Genomic DNA, 27,984 nt, shown 5'->3' with positions numbered 1-27,984 from the left:
AACCTGAGATTTCTGGCGAATAGCATAGTCAAGGCAAAAGGTAACCCACGTATCACACCCACTGAAGATAAATTCGACCATATTGTTATACACGTCGGAAATAATGACTGTAGGATGAAAGTCTCTGAGGTCACAAAGATCAACATAGTTAGGCTTTCTGACCTCGCCAGAAAGATGAGTCGGCATCGAGTAATCTTCTCTGGCCCCCTGCCTGTAAACCGGCATGATGATGAGTTCGTGAGTAGGACAGCTTCTCTACACCGATGGCTGGAAAAATACTGTAAAGAACAGGGCTTAGGGTTCGTGGATAATTGGTCCTCTTTCTGGGGGCGCCCTGGCTTGCTGAGAAAGGACGGCGTGCATCCTAACATGCAAGGCGCCTCTCTCTTATCTCGCAATATAGACAAGATTATAGCTTCGGGCTGACAGCCACCCCACAAGCATGCCAGGGTGCAGGCTCTTAGCGAGCCTGCTAGTCATGCTAAACTGATGGACCCTGCCAATCCTTATACCTTTCTTGCTCGGTCCCTCCTCCACCAGGCTCCCCACTCCTCTCTTTCTATCTCTACCCCTAAACCTGTATACCCAATCAAAACTAGAATATCCCGTTACGCTCCGCTTTACCCAGCTCGTCCTTGTGCGATAAACCATGCCAACTTAATTGCGATTAAACCTACCCGCATGGCTGAAAACCGCGCTGCTAAGTATACAGAGAGTGTGAAGGTTGGCCTTATCAACATCCGCTCTCTGCCAACCAAAGCTCTTTTGGTAAATGAACTGATAACAGACCATAGTCTCGACCTATTTGGCCTCACTGAGACATGGCTTAAACCTAATGATTTTCTGCCCTTAAACGAGGCCTCACCCCCTAATTTTAGTAGCTCCCACATCGCACGCACCTCCAAGAAAGGAGGCGGAGTTGCTCTAATTTATGACTCTAAGCACAACTTTACATCCGACGCAAACTGTAAGTTTTCCTCGTTTGAGGTGCTCCTGTTGCATCCCTCTCCACCCAACAGAAAGTGTGGCGGTCTGATTCCTACCTCCACTGCATCCTTTGTAATGGCTGTCCTATACCGCCCCCCAGGCCCTTACACCCTCTTCCTAGATGAATTTTCAACTTTCATCTCTGAGCTTGTTATGCGCTCAGATAACATTTTAATTGTTGGTGATTTTAACATTCATTCCAATAAAACTCTAGATCCCCTAAATAAGGCTTTTACCGACATCATTGACTCTGTCGGTCTCATTCAAATCGTTGACCAACCCACTCACAGTGGTGGGAACACCCTTGACCTAGTCCTAGCCCGCGGTCTCACTGTGTCAAATTTGACCGTCTCCCCCTATGTTCCTGCTCTCTCAGACCACTACCTCATCAAATTTCAAATTGATCTGACGGTTTCTCGCCCAGACAGTGTAGAATCCTACATGAGCCGTCGTATTAACGCCTCAACTGTCCCAATTCTAGTTAACTGCCTACCAGACACCCTCTCTCCCTTCCTCTCTTACTCTGGCCCCCTTGATCTCTTTACAGACAAACTTAATGCCGCCCTTCGTAGCACCCTCGACATTGTCGCTCCCCTTAAACCTAAAATTAAACGTGCTCCGCAAAAACTAACTCCCTGGTTTACGGAGGAAACGCGCTCCTTTAAAAAGGCTTGTCGCAAACTTGAACATAAATGGCGTTCGACCAAACTCGAAGTATTCCGCCTCGCCTGGAATGATAGTTTACGTAACTACAAAAAGGCACTCTCACTTGCCAAAACCTCTTATTTTTCCAGGCTCATAAATGAAAACAAAAACAACTCAAAGTTTCTGTTTGACACAGTTGCAAAACTTACGCAGAAACAACCAAGTGCCCTAAACCATGCGTTCTCGGCTAACGAATTCATGACATTTTTTACCAAGAAAATTGACCTCATTAGAGATGAAATTGTTGCTTTACTCAACAATCAGAGTCCCTCCCAACCTTTGACGGGCATTCCCCCTGACTTTGATTCCAGTCATACGCTATGCTGCCTTGAAAACGTCTCACTTAGTGCCCTCTCTAAACTGGTTGGCGCGGCTAAACCTTCAACCTGTCTGTTTGACCCTCTCCCAGCAACTCTCATCAAAAAACTCTTCCCAACTCTAGGCCCTGCCCTACTCAATATCTTCAACACCTCTTTGTCTACTGGCGTGGTGCCCCTGGCCTTTAAATCAGCCGTCATTAAACCATTACTTAAAAAACCGAACCTCGACCCTCTAATCTTGAAAAATTACAGACCTATCTCCAATCTCCCATTCCTATCCAAAGTGTTAGAACGGATCGTCGCAACGCAACTTACTGACCATTTATCAAACAATAATCTTAATGAATCATTTCAATCTGGCTTTAGAGCCTTACACTCCACCGAAACGGCGGTTACCAAAGTCACAAATGACTTACTGCTCTCTCTTGACTCAAACCTCACCTCTGTGCTCTTATTGCTTGATCTCAGTGCAGCCTTTGACACTATCGATCACTCGATTCTTCTAGGTCGGCTTGAGAACCATGTTGGCATTCGGGGTCTCGCACTAGCTTGGTTTAAATCCTATTTAACTGATAGAACACACTGCGTGGTCTATAATGATTTAACATCTGAGACCCTCCCAGTGCAATGTGGTGTCCCACAAGGCTCTGTCCTGGGCCCTTTGCTATTTTCGATTTACATGCTACCCCTCGGCGATATCATACGCAAATTTGGCATAAACTTTCATTTTTACGCTGATGACACCCAATTATATATACCTATTAAGCCAAATGATTCCTCCCAACTACAAAACCTTGAGGCCTGCTTGCTTGCCATCAAAAAATGGATGTCGCAAAACTTTCTACTCCTTAATGCAGATAAAACTGAGATGTTAATTGTTGGCCCCCCAAACCACAGAGGCCTGTTTCAGGACATCTCCCTCAACTTTGATACCTGTCATGTATCCCAGAGCTCCACCATAAAAAACCTCTGAGTCATTTTTGATTCCTCCCTCTCATTTAATGCACATATAAAAAATGTCACCAAAATTGCATTCTTCCATCTTCGTAATATCGCAAAAATACGCCCCATTTTAACTCTGGCTGATGCTGAAACCCTGATTCATGCTTTTGTCTCATCACGTCTGGACTACTGTAATGCACTTTTTTCAGGCTTACCTAATTCAAGCATCAAAAATCTTCAACTCGTGCAAAATGCGGCTGCACGGATACTAACTAGAACTAGAAAATTTGATCACATCACACCAGTTCTGTCCGCCCTACATTGGCTTCCTATCCAAGCCCGCTCTGACTTTAAAGTGCTACTCCTCACCTACAAAATTTTAAATGGGCTTGCACCGCTCTATCTATCTGATCTCATCTCCCGATACTCGCCCGCTCGTGCTCTGCGCTCACAAAATGCGGGGCTTCTATCGACCCCTAGGGTTAAAAAGAAATCCGCCGGCCACAGAGCCTTTGTCTACCGCGCTCCCTACCTGTGGAACAAATTACCTGCCGTCATCAGGGGCGCCTGCTCTGTCGAAGCTTTTAAATCCCTGCTTAAGACTCATCTTTTCTCTCTCTCCTTCAACCTACCTTGATCTCACCTGGTCGGGGACTGACCTTTAGATTAATCTGTGTAGTTTAGTTATGGTACAGGGTACTACATGGTACCACTGGGTAGTTTACTATAGGGTAGTTTAGTTAGGGTACAGGGTACTACATGGTACCACAGAGTACTACTTGGTACTGCATGGCATTACAGGGTACTACATGGCTTACATAGCTCTACATGGCACCACAGGGTACTACATGGCACTACAGGGTACAACAGGATACTACGGGGTACTACATGGCACTATGGGGTACTATAGGGTACTACATGGCACTACGGGGTACTACATGGCACTACAGGGTACTACATGTCTGCTCCTTTGCAGCACCACAAACATGGGAACTCTCTAACTCTTCCCCCCCCCCCCCCCTCCCTCCCCCTTCTCTCTGAGTACCCGTCTCCTGGCGCTGACCAAGGTGATGGATGCCTCGGGGTCTTGGCCAAGCTTGTAGTGACTGCTCTACATGCACCTCCGAGGCATTGGATCAGTTATTCACCGCCGTCTGTCCGTGGTCCTGTCAACTGATTAACAGACTGTTAACAGATTAACAGTCAACGCGGTTTCATTGCTGGGTTAAGTACTTCTATTCTATTCACATAATACGCTTACTTCATATATCTACTCCATTCACATATATGCCTACCACTTGTATCTATTGCTATGTCCGCCTACTACAATCTCATGAGCTGTCTAACGCCTGTCCCGTCTCCCTGTCTTCCTATGACTTGCTGTCCTGGAGTGTTGACCGGAGTGTTGGACGTCCCGTGACGAAGGCCGGGAGATTGCGACCCCCTCTGCGTGCCCCCCTGTCTTCGGAGGTCTCGTAGTGGTGACCGGAGTGCCGGATGTCCCGCGATGATGTCGGGGAGTTCGCGACCCTCTCTGCACCACCCCCCTTCCCCCTGTCTCCGGCTGTCCCTGAGCAACGACCGGAGTGTTGAATGTCCCGTGACTAAGACGGGGAGGACGTGACCCTCTTGCGCCGCCCCTGTGCCTCAAATAGATCCGCTATCAACTCTATCTTTAATCTTTCAAAATGTTCAGTTGCTATCGCTATTAGCTCTATCTTTAATTTTTCAAAATGTACAGTTGCTATTGCATGCACTCATCTGTGTCTCACCACACACATGAGTGCATGCTTACCAACTGTCCGTCTGCAACACTACTATCACCGACATCTAAGAAGGGAGATCCCCCCTTGAACGGCCCTTCTAAGGTTTCTCTCCTCCACATTGCCTGTGGAGCTTTTTTTCCCTATTGTTAGGTTTTAGTGAGTTTTTCCTTACCTTCGCGTGGGGTATGTCTGGGAGTGCTTGCATTCTTTCATTTATTTGCATTCATCTAAAAAATGTTTGGACCCTATGGTGTTCTTGTTCTGTTCTTGACTTATTGTTATGTTGTCTTCTTGACTTGTTTAAAGAAGATCTGTACGGCCCATGGGGACATTAACGTGTGTTGTTGGGCCCTATAAATAAATTTGATTTGATTTGATTTGATTTAAGCGGATGGGGGTGTGGCCAGACGAATGTTGGGATGTAAAGGTACATGGTGGAATTTTTTATTCAGTGCTTGTGCACGAAGTGAAGTACAGTGCAGTATGATGCTGAGCGTCACCATAACTCACAGAACTTGGTTATATACATAACCTTACGTTAGGTTGCTTCTGAGTGGGGGGAGTCACTCTGTGAGCCAAATGCAGCAGACTTCTGTAGTTAAAAAAAATTCAAGGGGTAGAAAAAGTATGGTTGTATTATTATACATTTGTCATAGCAGGGCCTAATTAGTTTGAGATACCATAAGTTACCTAGAAAACATTTTGATGAGTGAGACTGATTATAGCCTATCATAATCTAGAACTAGGTTATGTCATATTGTAGGTTGTTTAACAAATATAAAATAGATTTCCGTTGTCTTTATACAGTATGTATGAACCATTAATGGGCAATTGTCAAATGTCTCTGTATAAATCACGTTTGTGACTAAGCCATAGAGATGCTGTGTTTACTAGCTTTCAGCACGGTAGTTTAGGCTATGTATAGCTTATTATTAGGCTTTTCAATTTATTTTCTATTCTTGCGAATAGCATTGTGGACATTTTCTAATGTCGTATAAGGAACTGTAGTCACGAGAGCTAGCATAGCTTGCAAGTGGGCCTTTAAGTACACAAATTAGTCCAACGATGATAAAAGGATCAACAGGGCAGTCGCAGAGTTCATCTGTGTGGACCAAGTTCCAATATATATACAGTTGAGAAAGCTGGGTTCAGAAACCTTGTAGGTACAGCAACTGTTTTGAGTAAAAAAATACTTCTCCAGCATTTTGAATGCCATTGCTTTTAATTTAATTTATTTATTCTTGTCATTGTTCATTGTTGTGTTTTAAAATAAAGAACAATAATGACATCTGAGAGTGTTTCCCTGATTTTGAGGAAAAGTATCGAAATTAATATTGGTATAGTATCGAAACTAAAATGTTGGTATCGTGACAACCCTACTGTAAGTACAGTTACTTTTTTATAATGTAAATTTCTCCACCATTTTTCATCAGATTGTAACACTGTATTTTGCTAGACGTTCACAGAAAGGTAGAGAAACAAACGCATTCTGTAATAACAGAAAGCCCTCGGGTCTCTTCCTTCAAAAGACTACACTCAATTTTGGCTGCACCACTTCCTTCCATCAATATGCGCCGGTTACTGACCGAATGGCCTGAGATTTCTACAATCTTATATTTCACTATACAGTTAAACTCATTGGTAAACAAACAATGCTGAAAATATACACATTGACTGCTGTTTTGACAGGGTTAGGGTCTTTACTCTTGGCTACATTTGAAAAAAAATAAAACATTAATTCATACAGTCTGTAGAGATGGATTTATGGTGTGATGTCATTGTGGGTCCGGTTCGGACCCATCGGGCTTAAGAGGTTAAAAGCAATAAGGTGTGACACAATGGGACAGGACATTTAGCAAGGAGCGAATTACAAAAGTGCCGTTTCGCTGTTGTACACGGAAATCAGAGAGTCTCTTCATGAACACAGTGGGCCACTTGCACAGTAAAGCCCCATTCTGCTGGTCGGGTCCTTACCTCTTATGCCAAACTGTTTGGAGTGAGGCGGGGGTTCACTATAGGCACTGGACAACCAAGGAATTGTCTGCTCTCTCTATTCTTGTCTTGAATGGCGGCACCTTTCTGCAGAGCCACGCCCCTCACTGCTTAACACTTCAACAGCCCTGTGTTTACCACAGACATTCAAGTTAATTCAAAAGGACTCAAGGGCGTGGGCAGCCAGGTCTGCAGCATGACAGGTCACAGGTCGAGTTCCATATAATTTTTTTGCACTGCCGCCCAGCTAATCCTCTAAATCGCCTGGTTATCACAGTAAAGAGTGATGTCAAGGGTATATGCCAGGGCTATTCAACTGGCGGCCCGCGGGCCAGATCCGGCCCGCGGGATGATTCTGACCGGCCCGCCAAAGATTACATGATAATAATTTTTTTTTTTTTTTTAGGTCAACGTTAACACGCACAAATTGAGCCAAAAGTCACTCAATTAATGATAAATTGAGGGAAAACTTTGCAAGTCGATTTGATGAATTTGACATGTCCAGAGAATTGATGCATTTTGTGAGCAACCCATTTGCCAATGTAGCTGCTATTTCCACAAAAATGAACCCTCTTTCTCTGCCATTGCCCAGTCAAAGAAGTGCAATCGCTCTCATTAGATGTGTGTATGTAGGCTAGGCCTGTCTGCCCCCCACCCACCTGATGTTTGAGAGTTAAGAGTGGACAAAAAGTGCTAATAAGATGCTGTGATTTGCTGTTGTTGCACAGACATGAAGCACTTTTTCATAAGCTCAGCTGCACTATAAATGTGTTTTTTTGTTCAAGTGTTGATGTTAGAATGTTCAGATGCACATCATGCACTTGTTTGTTTTTTATTTTATTTTTATATTGAAATGTTGAAGAGGAGATGTTGCAGTTGTTGCACAGTCATAAATGAAGCACTTTCTGCAGGAGATGTTGCAGATGTGGCACATAAATGAAGCACTTTTTTTGAAAAGTATACTACTTCTTTTTTTAATAAAAGTTGTGAAAATGTGGTTGTGTGTTGTGTCAAGTGTACATATATTCATAGCACGGGGAGGCGCCGTGGCAGTCCGGCCCCTGGCCCCTTGGGTTTCTGACAATGTGGCCCCCTGAACAATTTAGTTGAATAGCCCTGGTATATGCTATAATAATGATCTTTCTTGCCAGAAAGAAGAGCTTGCTCACGTCCTTCAGCCTAACAACCTCCATTGTATTGATGGGAATTTCAAGTAATTGTAGTGGTTGAGCAGCCTACTTGACACCCAAGAAATGAGTACCTGAGTACACAATGAGCAGTCTGACATGTGTAAACTTTGTATTGTGACAAACCCTGATCCATAATTGTCTTGAGGTGGAAAGCTAACACGAAGCAGAGAAACAGGATTTTGTGAGACTGTGGTGGGTGAACCTTGGCCCCTGGGTATGCATTTTTAACTTAAATGCATCAATCTGGTGCACTTTGAGAGCAAAATAAAGAGGCTAGATCGATGATGAACTTTGCTCAAAACACAAAATCGACTAGACTAGTGCTTCCCAATCCTCTCCTCGAAGCATCCCAGATGTTCAATGTATTTGTTAAATTCCCCCACCAGCACACCTGATTCAACTTAACTAGCCCTTTATTAGTTGAATCAGGTGTGCTGGTGGTCGAATTTAACAAATACATGGAACGGCTGGGGTGTCTCGAGGAGAGGTTTGGGAACCACTGGACTAGAGCATACATTTGAGCCATCAAATAAATGAAGCAAAAGTGGTTACCTGTGTTGAACTGGTTTATTTTTTAGAAAATAAAAAAATATACTGGATTACTATTACGACTACTACCACTGCCAATACTACTGATACATCCCTATTGGCAAACTTTATATTTAAAAATAAAAAAATACACAGTCTATGTAATTAATGGGAAACACATTTCATAATATAAGCATCCAGTTCATATGTGTGCTCATATCTGTGATAAGGGATTCTCTTCTTTATAATGAACTATTATCTGGTGCTAGCTAACTAACACTTACAGGTACTAATTTAAGTCATAGTATGATATATACAGAGACAAGAAGGTGTCCACATGCACCTCCTCAACGTTTATGTCGCGTTCATGCCATGGCAGCGATTTAAAAACACTCTATCAACAAAGCCATGCTGCATTATTCTGTTCAGTCTAGTTTGCATTGTATTTTCGAAATTAAAAGATCTGAACACTGGGAAGTTGCTGGTGAACTATTCCTGTAAATGTTGTCGTACAAATCAAAAGAAGAGTCTAATTTCAACAGGCTCAACATCCGGTTTGAAAATACGTGGATACCCCATGGATTCAATTGTCACTACAAGTTTAAGGTGACAGAATATTTATATATTCTATTCAGTCTCAGCCAATAAATCAACTTGCTAATTTTGAGTACTATGTCACTAGTCAAGTAGGTGGTTGTGTAACAAGTAGTCGATTGCTTGTGCCCATCCCTAGTCAATCATGCAACTCAAGCATTTCAAACTATTCAAATGTATTAGGCCTGTAAATTGCAGAAGACTTGAACATATTCCATCTGTTGCTTACAATCCCAGTCTCAACCCCCATGGGAGCATGTATCTCCTTTTTAAACCCTTTTCACCTCTCAAGAAAGGAAAGCCAGATCAAAATGCTGGCTAAGAAAGCTTTAAATTGAACGTTTGGATCTATAAAATTAGTATTTTGTGCCGTTGGGTGTATCTTAAAGGACTACATTTACATTTACATTTACATTTAGTCATTTAGCTGACGCTTTTATCCAAAGCGACTTACAAGTTCTGTACGACAAGCCATCAGGAAGGGCACAACTCTATCAGCTGAGCAACAATGTTCATCAAAGTGTTGAGTGCTACAGTGTAGGTTAGTTTATTAGGACAAGTGCATGACAGTACGGTTAGTTAGGGTTAGATTTTTTTTTTTATTGTTTTTTTTTTTTTTTTTTTATTCAGATAATGGTTGAAGAAGTGCGTCTTTAGTCGACGGCGAAAGATTGGACGTGATTCGGCTGTCCTAACTGGGGTGGGTAGTTCATTCCACCATTGTGGGGCAAGGACTGAGAATAGGCGACTTCTCTTTGATGACCCTCCCGGAGCTTGGATAGGAGTAGGTCTGAGGCGGCCAGAAGATGCAGAGCGTAGGGGTCTTGAGGGTGTGTAGTTAGAGACCATTGACCGGAGGTAGGCGGGAGCGGTTCCCTTTGCCGCACGGTATGCTAGGTCGAGGGCCTTGAAGCGTATTCGTGCAGCAATGGGGAGCCAGTGCAGGTCCCTAAGAAGTGGGGTAACATGGGCCGACTTCGGTAGGTTTGAGATCAGGCGGGCCGCTGCGTTCTGAATGAGTTACAGACTACAGAAGCGACCATTAGACATGGGTGCCCATTAGTAAAAGGCTGTTGGTGTATGACTAACATCTGAGATACACATACACACACATACAGATTCACACACATGCATACACGTGTACGCCACACACATACACACACACACACACACACACACACACACACACACACACACACACACACACACACACACACACACACACACACACACACACACACACACACACACACACACACACACACACACACTAAGGCTGAGCCCGAACCCTGTTTTTAGGGTTCGAACGTTCGCCAGGGTCTACGAACGAACGTTCGATTTTTGTAATTTTTTTAATAAAATCTTTTTTTTTATTACATTTTTATTTTTTATATATAATTTTTTTTTTTTTTGTATTATTATAGATCCTACGGAGGGCGGCATTGCATAATCTATTGGTGAAAAAAAATTGTTTACAGTGGTGGCTGTTCATGTAAACATGTAATTAAACAAAGGGAAAAGACAGCAGTCAAACATGTTATCACGCACTCACTTTTTGTCCCGGTAGAACATTGCCGTATGAATTGGAATAACCGAAGCTTTCTGGTCTGGCGGGCTTGAAATGTCCATAAATGTGTATCCAATCCATAAATCCATTTAGTTAGATCCAGTATTGACTGAATGTATCTGTGATTATTATAGATTTTCCTGGTTGACTCCCGCTCCCGGACGTGATGTCACACGAAAGCCAGCCGCACTCACCCAATAGACTATTCTATTCTAAACAGTTATATTAGTGTGAACGTAATATACATTTTATCCAGTGCATATATTTGGATAGTATTGTGATATCATAATCCCATTTATATATATAGTTTTTTTTTATACATTTCAACATTTGATTGCTTTTCGTGCATTTTTCAATTGGCTGCGTTCGAGCGTTGCGCACTTGGCGATGTTTCTATCGCCTCAGAAGTCACTCAGAACAGAGGGGGGGATGAACATGAAGCATAAACAATGATTTATATATTACACGTTATTGTGCATTTTAACTTTACTGTCTAGTATCGTAATAAAACATTTAGACTATAGACACTTGGCACCTGTATACTATAGATTAATTTCATTACCCCTGGAAAAAAACTGAAATAAATTACGATTGAATATTCGATAGGTCTTCTACCTTTTGATTTAAGGATCAAATGAGACAAGTTATTTCCAAAAGCGGGATTTATTGCACCAATGCAGATAAATGAAAATGGGGGACCTGCATGATGTAAACAATAAGACGAAAGTCTCTCTGGTCTGCATCCCCTTAACAATTGTATGTACTGTTATACTGTACCCATTCTGCAATCTGTTAATACACTTTTCAATCAAACAATATAGAAAAACAGGCCCAGTAATTGAAACATTAACAAGTCGGCACTCAACTCTGAACATTAACAACTTGTAACATTTAAAATATACATTAACAATAATAATAATAATTAACAAATGTGGGATTTATTGCACACGTCGTTTTTAACAAAGCAATGCAGATATATAATAACTAAGTAACCAAAATAAAATGATGCCTCACTCACGCAGTCGGCCTATTGGTCTAAACTCTCTTCATGTTGTGTGCCAAGAATATAAGTTGTCCACATGCACAAGTTGTTTTTAACAAAAGCAATGCAGATATATAATAACTAAGTAACCAAAATAAAATGATGCCTCACTCACGCAGTCGGCCTATTGGTCTAAACTCTCTTCATGTTGTGTGCCAAGAAGATAAGTTGTCCACATGCACAAGTTGTTTTTAACAAAGCAATGCAGATGGACAATGTGGAGTTCCAACGAGTGGCAACGTCTGGGATTAGTTTGTGATATATGACATTCTGCTGTTCTTGTTTTGCTTTCAGAGCAGCTGTAGCTTTTGCGCTTTTTCTAAAATGCGCTACCAGATTCCTGCCCGCTGCAACAGTGCGATGCACGGTGCTCTGTTTGAGAGAGGAGTTTATGCACAGCTGTAAAGTGTGTCCCGAGCAGCAGACCCCCTGGACCTTGCCCCAATTTTCTGGGTCCTGTGTAAGTGTCTCGGTACACAGCTTCATGTTGCTGGCATTGTCGTGTACAACAGCCACTCGTTTGTAGTTGGGTATGCCATACGCGCCAGCCACTTCACCCAGGCGTTGGGCGATGTTTACTCCCGAATGCTTAATCTCCAGCTCTTTAGTTTCCAATACATAACCCCGTAGTTCCCACTCGTCAGAAATAAAATGACAGGTGACTGCCATGTACGCCTCCATCGCCACCGACGTCCAAGCGTCTGTTGTGAATGCCACAGCGGTGGCATGGTAAATGTACAAGGAGACTTTCTCCCGCACGGCCCCGTACCTCAGGGTTAGGTTGTTGGAAACAGTGGCTCTTTTGGGGATGGTGTAACCTGGCGCCATCAGATTAACCATTCTCCTGAATCCCTCACCCTCTACTACATTTATGGGCCTCATGTCCAAAGCAATAAAATTCACAATCGAGTCCAATAACTGGTTCTTTCTCTTCTCCGTTATTGGTTTTGCTGCGTCAAATTGCAGTAGTGTCTGCGTCGTGGTTGAGGAGGTGGGCCCGCCGTCCAGATCCAGTTTATGTACCTAAAATAATGAATTTGTTATTATTATTAGCATATATCATTTTGTTCTTATTGTATTTATTTGAGACCAGACCAGGCCAACAGCATCACGCTTTCGCACAGCAGGCTGCCAGGCGCCGGCCAGGCCACTAGGCCTTAGTAGGCCGCAGCCTGCACGTGGCGAATGGCGATACTTCTAATTACTAATTAGGGCCCAATACTTACATTTTTTATATGAGCAGCCAGGTTGGATGTGCCACCGTGGAATGCCAACTGCTTGTCGCAGATTTGACACACAGCCTTTACTTTGTCGTCTGTTAATTTAAAGTGTTTCCACACAGGTGAAGTCTTCCCACTTGCAGCTGCCATGATTGAATAATGAGCCGAGCGCCGCGGGGACGCGCATCTTCGCCTCGACTCCACCCCGCGCGCCGCCGCGGGGACGCGCCTCTTCACATCGCCTCACCCGCGCCTCCTTTTTTTATTTTTTTTCCCCCGAACGTCCGAATGCATTAATTAAAGTCCGAATGCCAGCGGAACGAACGAACGTTAGAACGTTCGGGCTCAGCCTTAACACACACACACACACACACAGACAAAAGAGCTTTTTCTTTTACTTGAACTTGAGGACTTTGCAAACCAAAATACTATACTTTATACTTATAGCACATGCATGAGCCTGGTCTCTTTTGAAAGTTGACATTCTGAAGTTTCTGATTCCAGAAAGGAAATTCACTTTTAGTGCTAACGTAACAGAGTAACATAGGTCTGAGTTGTAGAAAAACTTGTTACTCAAGTTTTTCTGTAGTAGGTAGTAGTCCAGAGATATTATTTCCCCAGAAGGTGGTATGGCTTACAAATCCATACGGACCCATAGCCTGAAGCCTTATGTAGTACATGTCCAAATGTCATAAAGATCCATTCAGAAATGAGTGATTAGGAGTGATTTTGGTAAACTGTGTACAAAAGAAAAACTGAGTTTTCTCATAGACTTCATACATCCCCACGTGGTGTTTCATTGGTAAGCCACACTCAGGGCCGCCTCATGGGGTGTGCGAGCAGTGCGGTCGCACAGGGCCTCGCGGGAAGGGGGGCCTCGCAAAATTAAAATTAAAAAAAAATTAAAAAAAAATATTTTTTATTTATTTTTTTTAAAAAAATTTTTATATTTTTTTTATTTTTTTTGCGAGGCCCCCCTTCCCGCGAGGGTGCTCTGCGGCTCTGCAGATACACTATTGGCTCTGCAGATACACTATTGGAGGCAGCTCTGAGGCTTGCAGCAGAATTGGTTTCAATGAGGGGAGGGGTTACAGGTAAGGTAGAGTCTGACTATTTCGCGCGTGCAGCATTGGAGGTTATGCCAGCCAAGATGAAGAGGACATTGTTCGGCAGATGGACTGAAGATGAAAGTTGTTGCATGTTAGACAGTTCAGTCAGGCTAGCCATCCCAGCTAAAGACAGGGACAGCTAGTTAGATTTAGCTACGTTATAATATTGAGTGCTAACGTGTGGTTCAGTCGGGATATAGCCATGATCATGTCGGCTAGTAGCTAGCTTAGCTAAAGGCTACACGAGGTACAGGGATTATCTAATTCAGCGCTATTCAGAGGAGCGAGGCGAGTGGATGTCTTTTCAAAAGAAGGAGAAGAGAACTTGTGAGCAGATAAATCTGTTAGGCAGCAATACGCCGAAAGGTGTCCAGTCTGCCGGAAAGTACTCGAAGAAGAAGAAGAAGAAGAAGAAATTACACCGTGGGCCAAGTCTCCTTCCAACTTTACCATTGGCGCCGCCGCGCCGCATTCATTGATACTGCGTTATGGTGAGTCAACCTATGATTATATACCCGCCGTGGACCTGACCTATCTATCTTTCTCTCTCTCTGGAGCCAAACTGGTCGACTAGCTAATATATAGTACTACTAGTAGCTAACTGTGTGTGCCTGGTGAGAGCACCTGGCTGTATGTACAGTAGCCGCATAGCTTGTTAGCTGTTAGCTAACGCAGAAGCAAGCTATGCGGCTACTACATACAGCCAGGTGCCTGATTGAGCTAACTGTTAGCCAGTTAGCTGTTTAGCGTCAGCTGAGAACGTTCGTTTGATGCTATCAGTTAGCCTTGAGAATAGCAGGCCCTGGCACTCTGACTACGACATCATCTTTGACAGAAGATGTAGTCGGGCCTGCACCATGACAAGGCTCTGGCCATAGCTTTGTCCCGACAGCGAGAGGCCTTTCGTCAACGTGGAGACCTGTGTTGCGGCCTTTCGCCCTGCATTCCTCGTGCAGGTAAGATGTCATGACATTACCCCACTCTTCCTTCCTTCCCCTCCCGAATGTTTTGTTAATAACGATGTTTTTTCCCAGGCAAAACATATGCTACTTCACAACATTTGGAGATACGACATGTGCTGTGTGTGAATGGTCGTTTGGGTAGCGTTGGGCCGTTGGCCAAAGCTGTGTGTCACGTGGCCTGGTGTCACAGTACCTGGCTAGCCTATTTAGCTGATGTCGGCCATTGGCTCCTTGCTGCTTTGGTTTCTCTGGTATAGACCCTCTTCTTGTTGGATTTAAGTGTTGATCTTTGTCCTTTTGAATCTCTCATACATGCTATAGTCTCTCTCTAACACACACACACATGACAAACACACATGTTCTCTCTCTCTCTCTCTCTCTTTCTAACACACACAGTCTGCCTATGGCGGCCTTTCTCGATGGCTAGGCTGTGCTCAAGGATCTTCAGTCACAGTGCTCAGGTATTCTGCCACTGTGTACTCTCTGTTTAGGGCCAAATAGCATTTCAATTTCTTTCCAATGTGTGTCTCTCTCTCTCTCTCTGTACACTGTATATTGACTGTAGAACGGGAGCTCTCTCTCGCTCTCTCTTTTGCTATATGTTGACTGTATCATGCCCCGCCTCGGGCAGCGCTATTGTTTAAGAATATGTTGACTGTATAAAAAAAAAAAAAAAAAAAAACTTTGGGGGGGGGGGGGGGGGGGGGGCTCGCGTTAAATCTCGCACAGGGCCTCGCATTTCTCCCAGGCGGCCCTGGCCACACTCATTGGCTACAACGATCCACAATCATTTTCGAGATCGGATCTAGATTGACTGAACTACTGCGCCAAAAATCGGGAGTGGTATTTTGCGCAATACCGTGTACTTTGCACAAGCCTCAAATACCGGCATGTAACTCGAGAACCGCTGAACGGATGTTGTCAGATTTTGTCGCTATCGACAGGCAACAAATAAGCCTTCAATTCGATATATATATTGTATTACAAAATATGCACACCCGAGCCACTAGGGGTCGCCAAAGTGCCGGTGGGCAAATTGTCCTAAAAACTTCCCATATGCGGGTCGGTGCATGCTAAGAGTAGCCCAGTGCACATTACACCTTGGTACAATACAACCCAGGATAATAAGCTTGGATTTCTGAGTAACAATCTCCACTGACACAGTTTGAGGACAAAACTGCAGAGACTGATGTGGTCTTGTACTGAATCTTTAAACTACAGTGTAGTCAATGAAACACACACATATGCCCACCCACCCCCCAACAGCTTTCTGTTGAGGGCTTTCTGTTTTCAAACTAATGACAACATTTAGTAAAACATTGTCTCATTCAACTTCGACCAGGAGGTAAAATAAGTTTCGGTGTACCGCACACCATGCATATTTCAGAGGATGAATTGCATGTCTGGGGTCTGTGCATGCAGTGTTGTGATCATAGGTGGGGTTGGCGAAAAACTCCCTCCCACAGTCATACTCCACTGTATCATTGGCCTTTCCCCAAGGAGGCTGCAGTAATGAGACCCATTGTGTATTTATCTCTGCTTCTCCCAAACTCACAGGTTTTTAATGAGTCTCGTTCATGTGCTTGCTCACATCCAAACAAGAAATGTTTGGAAAAGTACAACCAATAAATTAATATGCTCACTTAGTCTTTTGAATGAACAAGGTGAGCTCCCAATAACCCGCTCATATACATTATATCCAATTATCCTTAAAAGCAATGAGGTGTGACATGATGGAACAGGACATTTCGCAAGGAGCGAGTTCGAAAAGTGGCACAGCGGTGTCTTCAGCGTCTCTCCCCTCTCTCATTTAGCTGTTGTACACGGAAATCAGAGACAGCCTCTTTACGAACACAGTAGGCCACTTGCACAGTAAAGCAAGATTCCGCTGGTCGAGTCCTCACCACTTCTGCCAAACTGTTTGGAGTGAGGCGTGGGTTCACTATAGGCACTAGTGATGTTAAGATTCACAGATTTGCATCGGTGCACCGGCATAAACATTCAAGATGCAACCCTCATTGCGGTCACAGAGGCACTTCACTTAGCAAAAGCGAAAGGCCTCTCCTCTGTCCTGATTCTCCTAGATCTATCTGCAGCCTTCGACACAGTCAACCACCAGATCCTCCTTGCGGCCCTCGCAGGAATGGGAGTGGCTGGCTCTGCGCTGACATGGCTGTCATCATGCCTCAATGACCGCTCCTACCAAGTGTCATGGAGAGGGACCCTGTCGGCCACCCGCCCCCTGCGGACGGGTGTCCCCCAGGGCTCGGTTTTAGGACCCCTTCTCTTCTCCCTCTACACTAAATCACTGGGTAACATTATCACGTCTCATGGCTTCTCCTACCATTGTTATGCCGACGATACTCAACTCTTCCTCTCCTTCCCTCCCTCAGATATCCACGTCTCTGTGCGGATCTCGGCCTGTCTGTCCGACATCTCAGCCTGGATGTCGTCCAACCACCTCAAACTGAACCTAAGCAAAACAGAATTGCTCCACCTGCCGGCCAAATCCTCCCCCCTAACCGACCTTTCAATCACAGTCGAGAATGCAGCTGTGACTGCGTCCCCGACCGCCAAGAACCTTGGTGTTGTCCTCGACGACCAGTTGAACTTCTCTGCTCACATCGCAGCGACGACCAGAACCTGCCGATTCCTCCTGAGCAACGTCAGAAGGATACGCCCCTTCCTGACAAAAGAAGCCACCCAACTCCTCGTCCAATCAACAGTCATCTCCCGCCTCGACTACTGCAATGCACTGCTCGCTGGCCTCCCGGCCACTGCCACTAAGCCTCTTCAACTCATTCAGAACGCAGCGGCCCGCCTGATCTCAAACCTACCGAAGTCGGCCCATGTCACCCCACTTCTTAGGGACCTGCACTGGCTCCCCATTGCTGCACGAATCCGCTTCAAGGCCCTCGACCTAGCATACCGTGCGGCAAAGGGAACCGCTCCCGCCTACCTCCGGTCAATGGTCTCTAACTACACACCCTCAAGACCCCTACGCTCTGCATCTTCTGGCCGCCTCAGACCTACTCCTATCCAAGCTCCGGGAGGGTCATCAAAGAGAAGTCGCCTATTCTCAGTCCTTGCCCCACAATGGTGGAATGAACTACCCACCCCAGTTAGGACAGCCGAATCACGTCCAATCTTTCGCCGTCGACTAAAGACGCACTTCTTCAACCATTATCTGAATTAAAAAAAAAAAAAAAAAAAAAAAAATCTAACCCTAACTAACCGTACTGTCATGCACTTGTCCTAATAAACTAACCTACACTGTAGCACTCAACACTTTGATGAACATTGTTGCTCAGCTGATAGAGTTGTGCCCTTCCTGATGGCTTGTCGTACAGAACTTGTAAGTCGCTTTGGATAAAAGCGTCAGCTAAATGACTAAATGTAAATGTAAATGTAAGTGCACCGGTGGAATAAGTGTGCATCGGCTACAATTCTGTTGAACTTGCGATGCATCTGTTGTTAGCGTCATTGCATCGGTCAAAACCGATTCATTCATATAATTTCCTCTCATCCACTTCTGTCAGCACTCAGCAGCAGAGAGACTATCTTTGCTTCGCTACTACAGAAGGCGAGAGCCACGTCACAGTTATCAACAAACAGTGGAAGTCGAGGAGGAGACATGAATTGAATTGACCAACTGGCTAACGTTAGTAGCCGCTGGCTAACGTTAGCCACTGTTAGCCGTTCAGCTAACGCTAAACTATCTAACTAACTAACTAATGTGACTCTGCAACACCAGTTCCATTAGAGAGGAAATGGGGGGGGGGGTATATTGACGACGCTTGACAACAGGTTCAAAGATAACTTCACATTTATTGGCAATATTGCTTCCTCCAGGTTCCAACTGTGTTGACAAAATGCCATCATGGTGTGGTGAGCTACGGAACATCAGAACGCTCAAACTCAAACGCGCTCTCTCTCTCTCGCTCTCTCTCTCTCTACGTTCAATGATTAAAAGTGGCCAAACGTTACAATATAAATACTAACTGGATAGTTGATGATAAACATTTAATTTCATTATCTGAAATATTATAAAATCATTAAGTCTGCTATAAGCCATTATCCCTTTGTGTGTGATTATTATTGTCTCACAGTAGTGTGTATATATAAATTGTGTGTGTGTGTTTTTAGCTAAAGTGGATAGAAAACACAGTACTGTGCAAAAGTCTTAGGCACACAATAGTTTTTATATAAATTGTCTTACAGTAGATTATTTTATTTTTAATAATAATATAAGCTGCATATAAGGAATACAACCAAATCCTCTGTCATACCATAAAATTGTATCATTATTTTGCATCGCATTGAATCGCATCGTATCGCCCCAAATCGTATCGAATCGTATCGTATCTCAACAGGGGTGAATCGTATCGTATCGCCCGGTGCTTCAAATGTATCGTTAATGTATCGTATCGTTGGCAACTTGGCACCATATCGAGATGCGCATCGCATCTGCCTCGGTGATGGAGATGCACATCCCTAATAGGCACTGGATAACCAAGGAATTGTCTTCTCTCTCTATTCTTATCTTGAATGGTGGCACCTTTCTACAGAGGCAGGTCCCTCACTGCTTAACACTTCAACAGCCCTGTGTTTACCACAGACATTCAAGTGAATTCAAATGGACTCAAGGGTGCGGGCAGCCAGTCCATTAGGTCTGCAGCATGACAGGTCACTGGTCGAGTTCCATACTATTTTTTTTTCTTATTTCTTTTGCACTGCTGCCCAGCCAATCCTCTAAATCCCCTCTTGGCTACTGCACGCTGTTGGCTACTGGAGAGAATGGTAACACGGCAGCTAATATCCCTAGGGGATACAGGCATGGCTGATTTGTTATTATCCAAGGGTGAGTTCAGGATTAGGGTCAAGGTCAGTAGATCAAATGGGATTTGCTGTTCAAAATATGTCACTGCGATCCAGGCATCAAGTCCAATCCTTCAGTATGGCTACCCAAACAAAGACACACAGGCACACCAGCACACATTCTCTTTTTTTCTCAGACAGAAGCACACAGATATACAGACTTTCGCTCTCTATACCTCTCTTTTACACATTCTCTCTATTTTCCTCTCTTGCGCGCTCACACACACAAACCACGCATTAGCGCTTTCCATCCGTCTCCCCTCTCTCTCTTTCTCATCTCTCACCTCGTACTCCACATACTCCTCCTCCTCCACCTCGTAGGAGACGGTCTGGATCTTCACGTGCTCGGCGTCCTCCAGCAGCTTGGCCTGTGGGTCTTCCGTGCCGCCGGGCGTGTCCCCCCCTGCCGCTGGGTCGCCCGCCTCCTTGGCCCCCTTCTTTTCGGTGAAGGTGGTTTCGCAGCAGGTCTCGCTCTTGTTGTATTCCTTGGCCTTGACACCGCCGCCGTCGTCCTTGTACAGGATGAAGTTGGGCCCGTAGAAGGCCTCCACGGCCAGGTGGAGGGAGGTGGCGTCGAGCAGCTGCGCTTTCGTCTTCCCGTTGGTGGTGTTGTTGTTGCCTCCTCCTCCACCGCTCATCATGTTGCTGTTGTTCACGACTCCTCCGCCGCCACCTCCTCCTCCTCCTCCTCCTCCTCCACCGGTAACAAAGTAATTGATAATGTTCTCTTGGTACTGGTTGTTGGGGAAGTCGCCCCCATAACCGTTGACGACGTGTTTGCTGTTCTTGTCCAATAAGGGGTTCTGGAGCTCACTAAGGTTCTCCATGGCGGGTGAGGGAAGGGGGATCAAAGGATCAGTGGAGCTTTTGGGGCGATGTTAGCTTCAGAGGGGAGACAGCAGGGAGGATGAAAGTAAGACAGAACGGATGAGGTCTTCTGTGATGTTCTATGATGGCGAGGCACACGCTAATGGTGCTCAACACTCCATGAGCTGCAGGGAGAGAGAGAGAGAAACAGAGAGAAAGAGTGAGAGCAAGAAAAGGCAGAGAGAAATAGAGCAAGAGAAAACATGAGGAGGATATGAGTGAGACAGAAATCAGATGAAATGTGAAAAATGAAAGGAGAAACACCGACCGGGAGATAACAGTTTACCAAACACTTGCTCTTCTCTGATCAAAGTTTAACCGTCACTCCTACGACATCAAAGTCCTCGTTTCACACGCCTCACCTCTCAAGACACTTCAATGAACTTAGATCTGTAACCTCACTCAACATGTGTCTGTAAGTGCATGCACATTCACACACACAGGCATGAAAATAATCTCCCCTCAGTTCCCCTTGGCCTTGGTTATGCCGGTTTATTTTGCATATAATAATGTATGCATGCAAGTGTGTGTGTGTGTGTGTGTATCAGCCTCTGTGCATTTGTGTACTGTATGTCAGAGTTCTATTATGTGTTGTGTGTGTGTGTGTGTGTGTTTAAACCACAGATGTCTTGTTTACTATCGCGTTTACAGATGTCAACAATCTACAGGCCTCAATGCGATGCAACAAAACATTGTTCGTTTTTATCATAATGATTATTATGATAGTGGTGATTCATCTCTTCTCTCATGTAGGGCTTCCAGTCAGATTTTCCCTTCTGTAGAGAGGAAGACACTCTGCATGGTTTCACTGCACGTCTCAGTAGCGAACCCTCTAACCTTCATTTGATTCATCTGCGATTGAAATAGAAATGCAATCAGATCAAAAAGATTATTTCTTGGCGGCCGGTTAGGGCAGCGGACTAAGCGTCTGTCTACCACCACAGAGCCAGTGGGATCGAATCCGGCTGTGGTGCCTCCGGCTTGGCCGACCGTCCATACTAACATAATTGGCCGTGTTAGCGGGTGGGAAGCCGGCGTGGGTGGGTCCTGGTCATTGTAAACAGCGACTCCTACAGTTCGGTCGGGGCGCCTGCACAGCAAGGGAAGGATCTGGGAGAGGTAGTGTGACCTTCCACACGTTACACTCTCCCAGTGAGAGTCCGCGCTGCCAGGTGAAAAGAAGCAGTGGGCTGGCTACACATGTGTCGGAGGAAGCATGTGATAGTCTCCACCCTCCCAGACCGACGGTAGGGGGGTAGAGTGCGCAACGACCAGGAAGGGGGATTGGGAATTGGCATAACGACTAACATTGGGATGGGAGAAAAACGGAAAAAGAAGGGGGAAAAAGATAATAATAAAAATAATAATAAAAAGAATAAAGATTTCTTCAGGTCAGCTTACCAGAATAGTCAGGGACGCAGAAAGAGGAGGTTATTGCCAATGGCAGGTCAACATGATCATTCATAATGCATACTGGCAGCGTGGATGTGAGAATTGAATGATAGGTTGTAACTGCAGCTATGGTTAACAGTTGGTTAATATAGTTATATTCGTTTACAATTTTATATGCTTATTTTTGTATATTAATAATACACACAATTGTATTTCTTTATATTTCTTATGGGTTTATATAAGATATATTAGTGGCGCACTATTTCTATTTGTTTGTGCAATTATCTCATCTCACGAGACTTGGTCCACCTGGTATCCGGTGACGTGTTTCCGCCTTCTTTCTCTTGAGTTGCGACATGGCTGTGGGTGGATTATTGACTTACCTGTCAATCTTAACAAGCAAAAGACAATCCATCAAGACAATTTAACAAGACAATCTTCCAAGATAAGGATCAAAGACATACCACCATAACGCATCGATGTTCTCTTATACTGGCAAGCAGCCAATAAGATTTTACGGTTTGGATGAAGGTTTGGATGGAGAATGAACAAGCTTCATTAAAATCAGTTCAAGAAATCTACTTGTGTTAATTGCGTCGTGCCCGGAGGATGTCACATAGGGATTTGGTTCAGAGGAGAGTAACCTGCATACCAGTCAGCTTATTGAGAGGCTAACCCACATACTGGGCCTCCCACATGACTTTTATGACCTTGACCGGAGGGATCTGCTCATTTATTATCATAAAACTAAATCCAATATTGGGCATTTTGCCATGGGGATCTACAGCGGAGCTGACAAGGAATCATCCTTTTCATTTGCATGTATTAAGCCAGCACTCTGAGAAGTCGCAATATAATGTTAAGGTCATGTCAAGCTCCTATTTCTAACATGATTATTTATTCAGGTCCATGTAGTATGTAGTTATGTAACAGCCTTCTATAGGAAGTGGAACGGGTCTCCTTAGGGATGATGGGGCAGCGGAGCCCAGAGATCTCCTCAAGAGGAGATGGATTAGACATCCACTGACCCTCCTCTCTGTAACACACACTATACAGATACACACATGTATCGCACCCTTGCAATACACACACACACACAAGAAATTCCCACAGACACACCCTTACAATGCACACATATACACACACACCCTTACAATACACACATACACAAAATTCACACACATACATATTCACATTAGACACATATGTTGCACTCACACACACACACACACACACAGCTCCACCTTAGCATATTGCATTCCTTCCAGGCATATTGTCCACTCACACTCCTTTACTTCTCCTTCTATGCATACTTTCCTTCCTCCCTCTTTTCTCCTCTCTCCATCCTTTCTCCTCCATCCCTCCCCCTTTTCACCCCCCTCCCTCCCTCTCTTTTCTCCTCTCTTCTCATCTCCCCCTCCCTCTTTTATCCTCTCTCCCTCCATCTTTTCTCCTCCCTCTCGCATCTCCTTTCTCCTTCCCTCTCTGTTCTCCTCCCTCTCCCCCTCTTTTCTCCTCTCTCCCTCCCACTATTGTATCCTCCCTCTCCCTCCCTCTCTTTTCTCCTCGCTCTCCCCCTCTTTTCTCCTCTCTCCCTCCCTCTCTATTATCCTCTCTCTCCCTCTCTTTTCTCATCCCTCTCTTTTCTCCTTTCTCCTTCCCTCTCTTTTCTCCTCCCTCTCCCCCTCTTTTCTCCTCTCCCTCCCTCTTTTCTCCTCTCTCCCTCCCACTATTGTCTCCTCCCTCTCCCTCCCTCTCTTTTCTCCTCGCTCTCCCCCTCTTTTCTCCTCTCTCTCCCTCTCTATTATCCTCTCTCTCCCTCTCTTTTCTCCTCTCTCCTTCCCTCTATTTTCTCCTCTCTCCTTCCCTCTCTTTTCTCCTCTCTCCCTCCCTCTATTTTCTCCCCTTGCCTTCCTTTGTCAAAACCAGGTGATCCATCATCCCTTTCCCATGTTTTCTTTTTGTTTGCAGGCTTGCCTGCCAGACCTCCTGTATTTCACGTGTTTCTCCCCCCCCTATAGGAATAAGAACATAGCAGCCCCTTTGCTCCCAGGCTTACTCAGGGATGGCTGATCACAGACCAGCCAACAGGGTGGTTCTCAGGGTCAGTCTCTGCTAGACCCACAATTATACAACCTTTTGTCTGGATGTCTGACATTGTTCCACATCGTTTCTCTCTCCAGTTCACAGCTCTGTGGCTCCGAACTTAAGTGTCTCTGTGTTATTTTGATATGGAGGTAATTTGCAATGAGTAGCAGACAAAGGCTGTGTGTGAGAGGTGAAAGGGTTAGGGCATCGAGTAGGGTGTATTTGCATTGCAGCAGTACCCCATTTCTGGGCGGGGCTTGTGGACCTGAGGCTTGTTGGGCAGGGCTTGCAGACCTGAGGTTTGTTATAGGCAGGGTGTGCGGACCTGAGGCTTGCTAATAGGGCTGGGCGATATAACGATAACGATAATTATCGCGATATATTTTAATAATCGATATTGGGAGAGACAGTGGACAGACTTGTCTTTCTTGCCTGCAACTTAAAGTAATGGCTTTGTTTGTCCAAATGACAATACTGACCAAATTGAGATATATTTTTCTCTTGTCCATTTATTTAGTTTGCTTTCTAATTTAAAATACAGTTTGAAACCATCTGTACACACAGTAGGCTATGTGTGCTAGCAGAGCTAGACTCCAGTCACGAGTCACGGTGCACATGTGCGGTGGTTTGTCCACCAAAAAAGCACCAAAAGATAGAAAAGAAACTAGCAGAGCCAGAACTGTTCAACTCCCCTGGAGCCACAGCCAGCAGGTAAGCCGGTTTACTTTCGTTTTCAAACCAGCTGCAGCCTGAGAACTGGAGTGTGAGGGGATGTAGCACTAAAGATGGCGACAACGACAAAGAATTGCTGCAAAATAAACATACATCTGTTGTTAAAAAAGAAAAAAGAAAAAAATTGTATAGGCTACGTATAACAATATCGATAATATTGAATATCGAGTAATATGATATTGTTATCGATATCGTTATCGCGATATCATTTTTGGCCATATCGCCCAGCCCTACTTGCTAAGCACTACTGCACATGCGCACAATAGTATCCAGCTGCAGAACGGCAGACCACGGCCACACTCTCAGACCCACGCTTACAGACCCACGCTTTCAGGCCCCTCAGGAATTTGGGTCACGAGACCATCACCTCGCTCTCCCAATGGCTGATTTGGGTCACAAGACCATCACGGGACCTCCGCCATCTTAGCGCCACCCACCCAATGGCTGAATTTGGTCACGAAACCACTGCCATCTTAGCGCCACCCACCCAATGGCTGAATTTGGTCACGAGACCGCCGCCATCTTGGGGAAACGGATGAGATATTCTATTCTCAATTAAATGTTTCTTATGTTTGACCCCAGAGAGCAGCAGTTGGCTAAGCCACCAAATACTGGGGGATCTAAATTACCAAACAAACCACACAGTACATGTCATCGGTCATATGGTGCCCTGGTGCCAGTTTCATAATAAATATGGATCGCCATGAAATATGTATTGGCCGGTGAAATATGGATTGTTGCCAAGGTAACAGCCATTGCAAGACAGAGAAACTAAATAATAGTACTGTTTAATCTAGCTAACCAACAGTTTCAATATTAGCCAAGTTACAAATACCAAATATAATTTACATGTATTTATTAAATACAATGAGAGGGGGCATGGGGTATACCCATGTCTGAAACACAATGGGAAGCAGCACTTAGGAATGGTAAAATATCAAAATGTGTTGGATATCAAAATTGTACAATTAAAGATACTACACAGGGCCTATAATCTCTGCTACGCCACCCGACCGCCTGCTCCATCCATCCTTTTCTATCTTTCCCTATCTCCTTATCAATAAACAAATAAAACTGTTCCGTCCTCTGAGCTTTTAAAATTGACAAACTGGTTTAGGCAACTTAGATTACAAGTTCAAGTTTCAAGTTTCTTTAATAGTTGTCATAAAGAAGTACAGAATACTTTCATACAAAATGCTTCTTACTGTTACGCTCCAGAGACTGTGCTAGACAAGATAGTATCAAATAACATAGTATAGCATGTAAATTAGAAGTAGAAAATGAGGTCACAGTGTTCAGTATAGACATATGTACAATGTTTGATGCAGAATAGACGTAACTGAGTTACCATATAATATACAATACTATGCAGTGTACTTGTTGTGAAGGATCAGATTAAACCGAATATATATATTTATTTATGGATATATATTTAATAGTATTTGTATATCGTTTGATATCCCTTGTATATTCCTTGTACATATACACTGAATATCCCTTTGGTCTACTAACAGCCCATAATAGTTTCATTCTCTCATTGGACAAGAACTTGGCGCCAGCAGCCAAGCCCCTTGGTTCAAGTTCAATCGTGCCGACGAACATGTCGTTACTAGCCCCGGTTCCGCGTAGGAATACGTCTGCCGAAATACGAATGGTACTATTTGTTCACAGCGCATATATATATGGCGCAAGTAAAGTATAACTTCCCTTAGCCCTTAGTTCTTTACCCTCCAACCTAGTGGCAAGACGTTAAGCCTCACCCACGATACACGTGTGGTGCAGTATGGTCAACTTGGCCTCAGAATGGCATTGAGACATCGTGTGGATTAATAGTTGAATTGTCATAGTTTGGCACTATACCGTCGAGTGGGACGTATTTCTATTAGTTAATAATAGTCTATTATGTATGGTGCATCGTTCGGTTAGAGTTATAAAGTGAGCAGTACCCCCATCGTTTTCCTCGCGTTATCTAGAGTCTTAACCAGGCTGGGCAGACCACGTGTGGTGCTTTCATCCGAGGAGTTCTGGGCAAGGACGAGTGGACCTGCACATTGGATTACCTTACCCGGACGACGGCGAGCCCTACACGGCTTGGATTATCTACTTGCTTTGGGTGCTTTGATTATGCCATGGATAACAGCCAACACTGGTAAGTGTTGGAACTACCCCCGAGAGGAGTCCAGGTGAGACGGCGCTCTAACCCGAGTGAGGTCGCCTCACGTCTCTTCGTTGTGGACCGGCAGCTACCGTCTACAAGAGGGCCCAACTGTATTCATCTGTGGACCAAGGTTCTGTGGGCACCGTGTTCAGCACTCTGAATTCTCCCAAGAAATCGTTGGCCAGATGGGATATCGCCAGCGGCTCTCCTAACCCCCCCCCCCCCCCCCCTACTGACTTACAACCAGCGGGACCCCCTTTAGTATATCCAGCTATAATCATTAAGTACCATCGCTATAGTTCCCTAAAGAACCAGGTTGTATACTTGCTTCCTGCGTAACCAGAGATTGGACATTCAATGTTGATTTGCCTACGAATACTCATTTGCCTTACAAGTGCATTCAAATCATAAATGTCATTACGTGAACGTGAGCCCCGAGGAATAGCACCTGGACCAGCGGGCCATGGTACCCTGCCGGTACCAGCCCACAGAGAGGCGCAAGAGGAGACTCGCCTAGGAGGCCTCTCCCCCAACGCTCGCCGATGTATCAGCCATCCACGGCGTCATACATTGCCACACCGACCATCCCAGACTTCACCCATGAGAATCGGGCACAGTACACGGAGCTCCGAATGTGCTTAGAGACAATGATGGTGGATGTCGTTGATGAACGTCACAAGTATGCAATATTACTGAAGCACCTGAAAGTACCCCGAGCGCACAATATAGCGCTAGCCTATGCCACCTCTACGACCCCATACACCACGGCTCTAGCAGCGCTGGACCAGAGATATGGACGTATATGGGATTACGTAATCCAAGAGATAAGGCATATTGACCGCCTACCCCCAGCAACAGACAATCGCTCATTAGACGACCTGTCTATAAAAGTGCAGTCCCTGGTAGGGATGCTGGGAGCGCAACGAGAAAAGGGTATGCACGAGC

The 27,984-nt window shown here is 44.7% G+C and overlaps 1 protein-coding gene across 1 annotated transcript in view; it reads right to left on the bottom strand.

Moving 5' to 3' along the window:
- The window catches only part of syndig1l (synapse differentiation inducing 1-like), a gene marked incomplete at both ends in the record, with an annotated part of 127,660 nt that extends 107,031 nt beyond the window's left edge, over positions 1-20,629 (bottom strand). The window contains one exon of the mRNA XM_084314730.1: positions 20,087-20,629. Within this exon, the coding sequence (XP_084170856.1) occupies positions 20,087-20,629 (543 nt within the window). The remainder of the gene's footprint in view (positions 1-20,086) is intronic.
- Between the last annotated feature and the right edge of the window lie 7,355 nt (positions 20,630-27,984).

The sequence above is a fragment of the Notolepis coatsorum genome (genome assembly GCF_963971535.1).
Source record: "Notolepis coatsorum genome assembly, chromosome: 5".
NCBI classification, from domain to species: Eukaryota; Metazoa; Chordata; class Actinopteri; order Aulopiformes; family Paralepididae; genus Notolepis; species Notolepis coatsorum.
The sequence above is the reverse complement of the archived record's forward strand: the minus strand, read 5'-3'. Positions and strand labels throughout refer to the sequence as shown.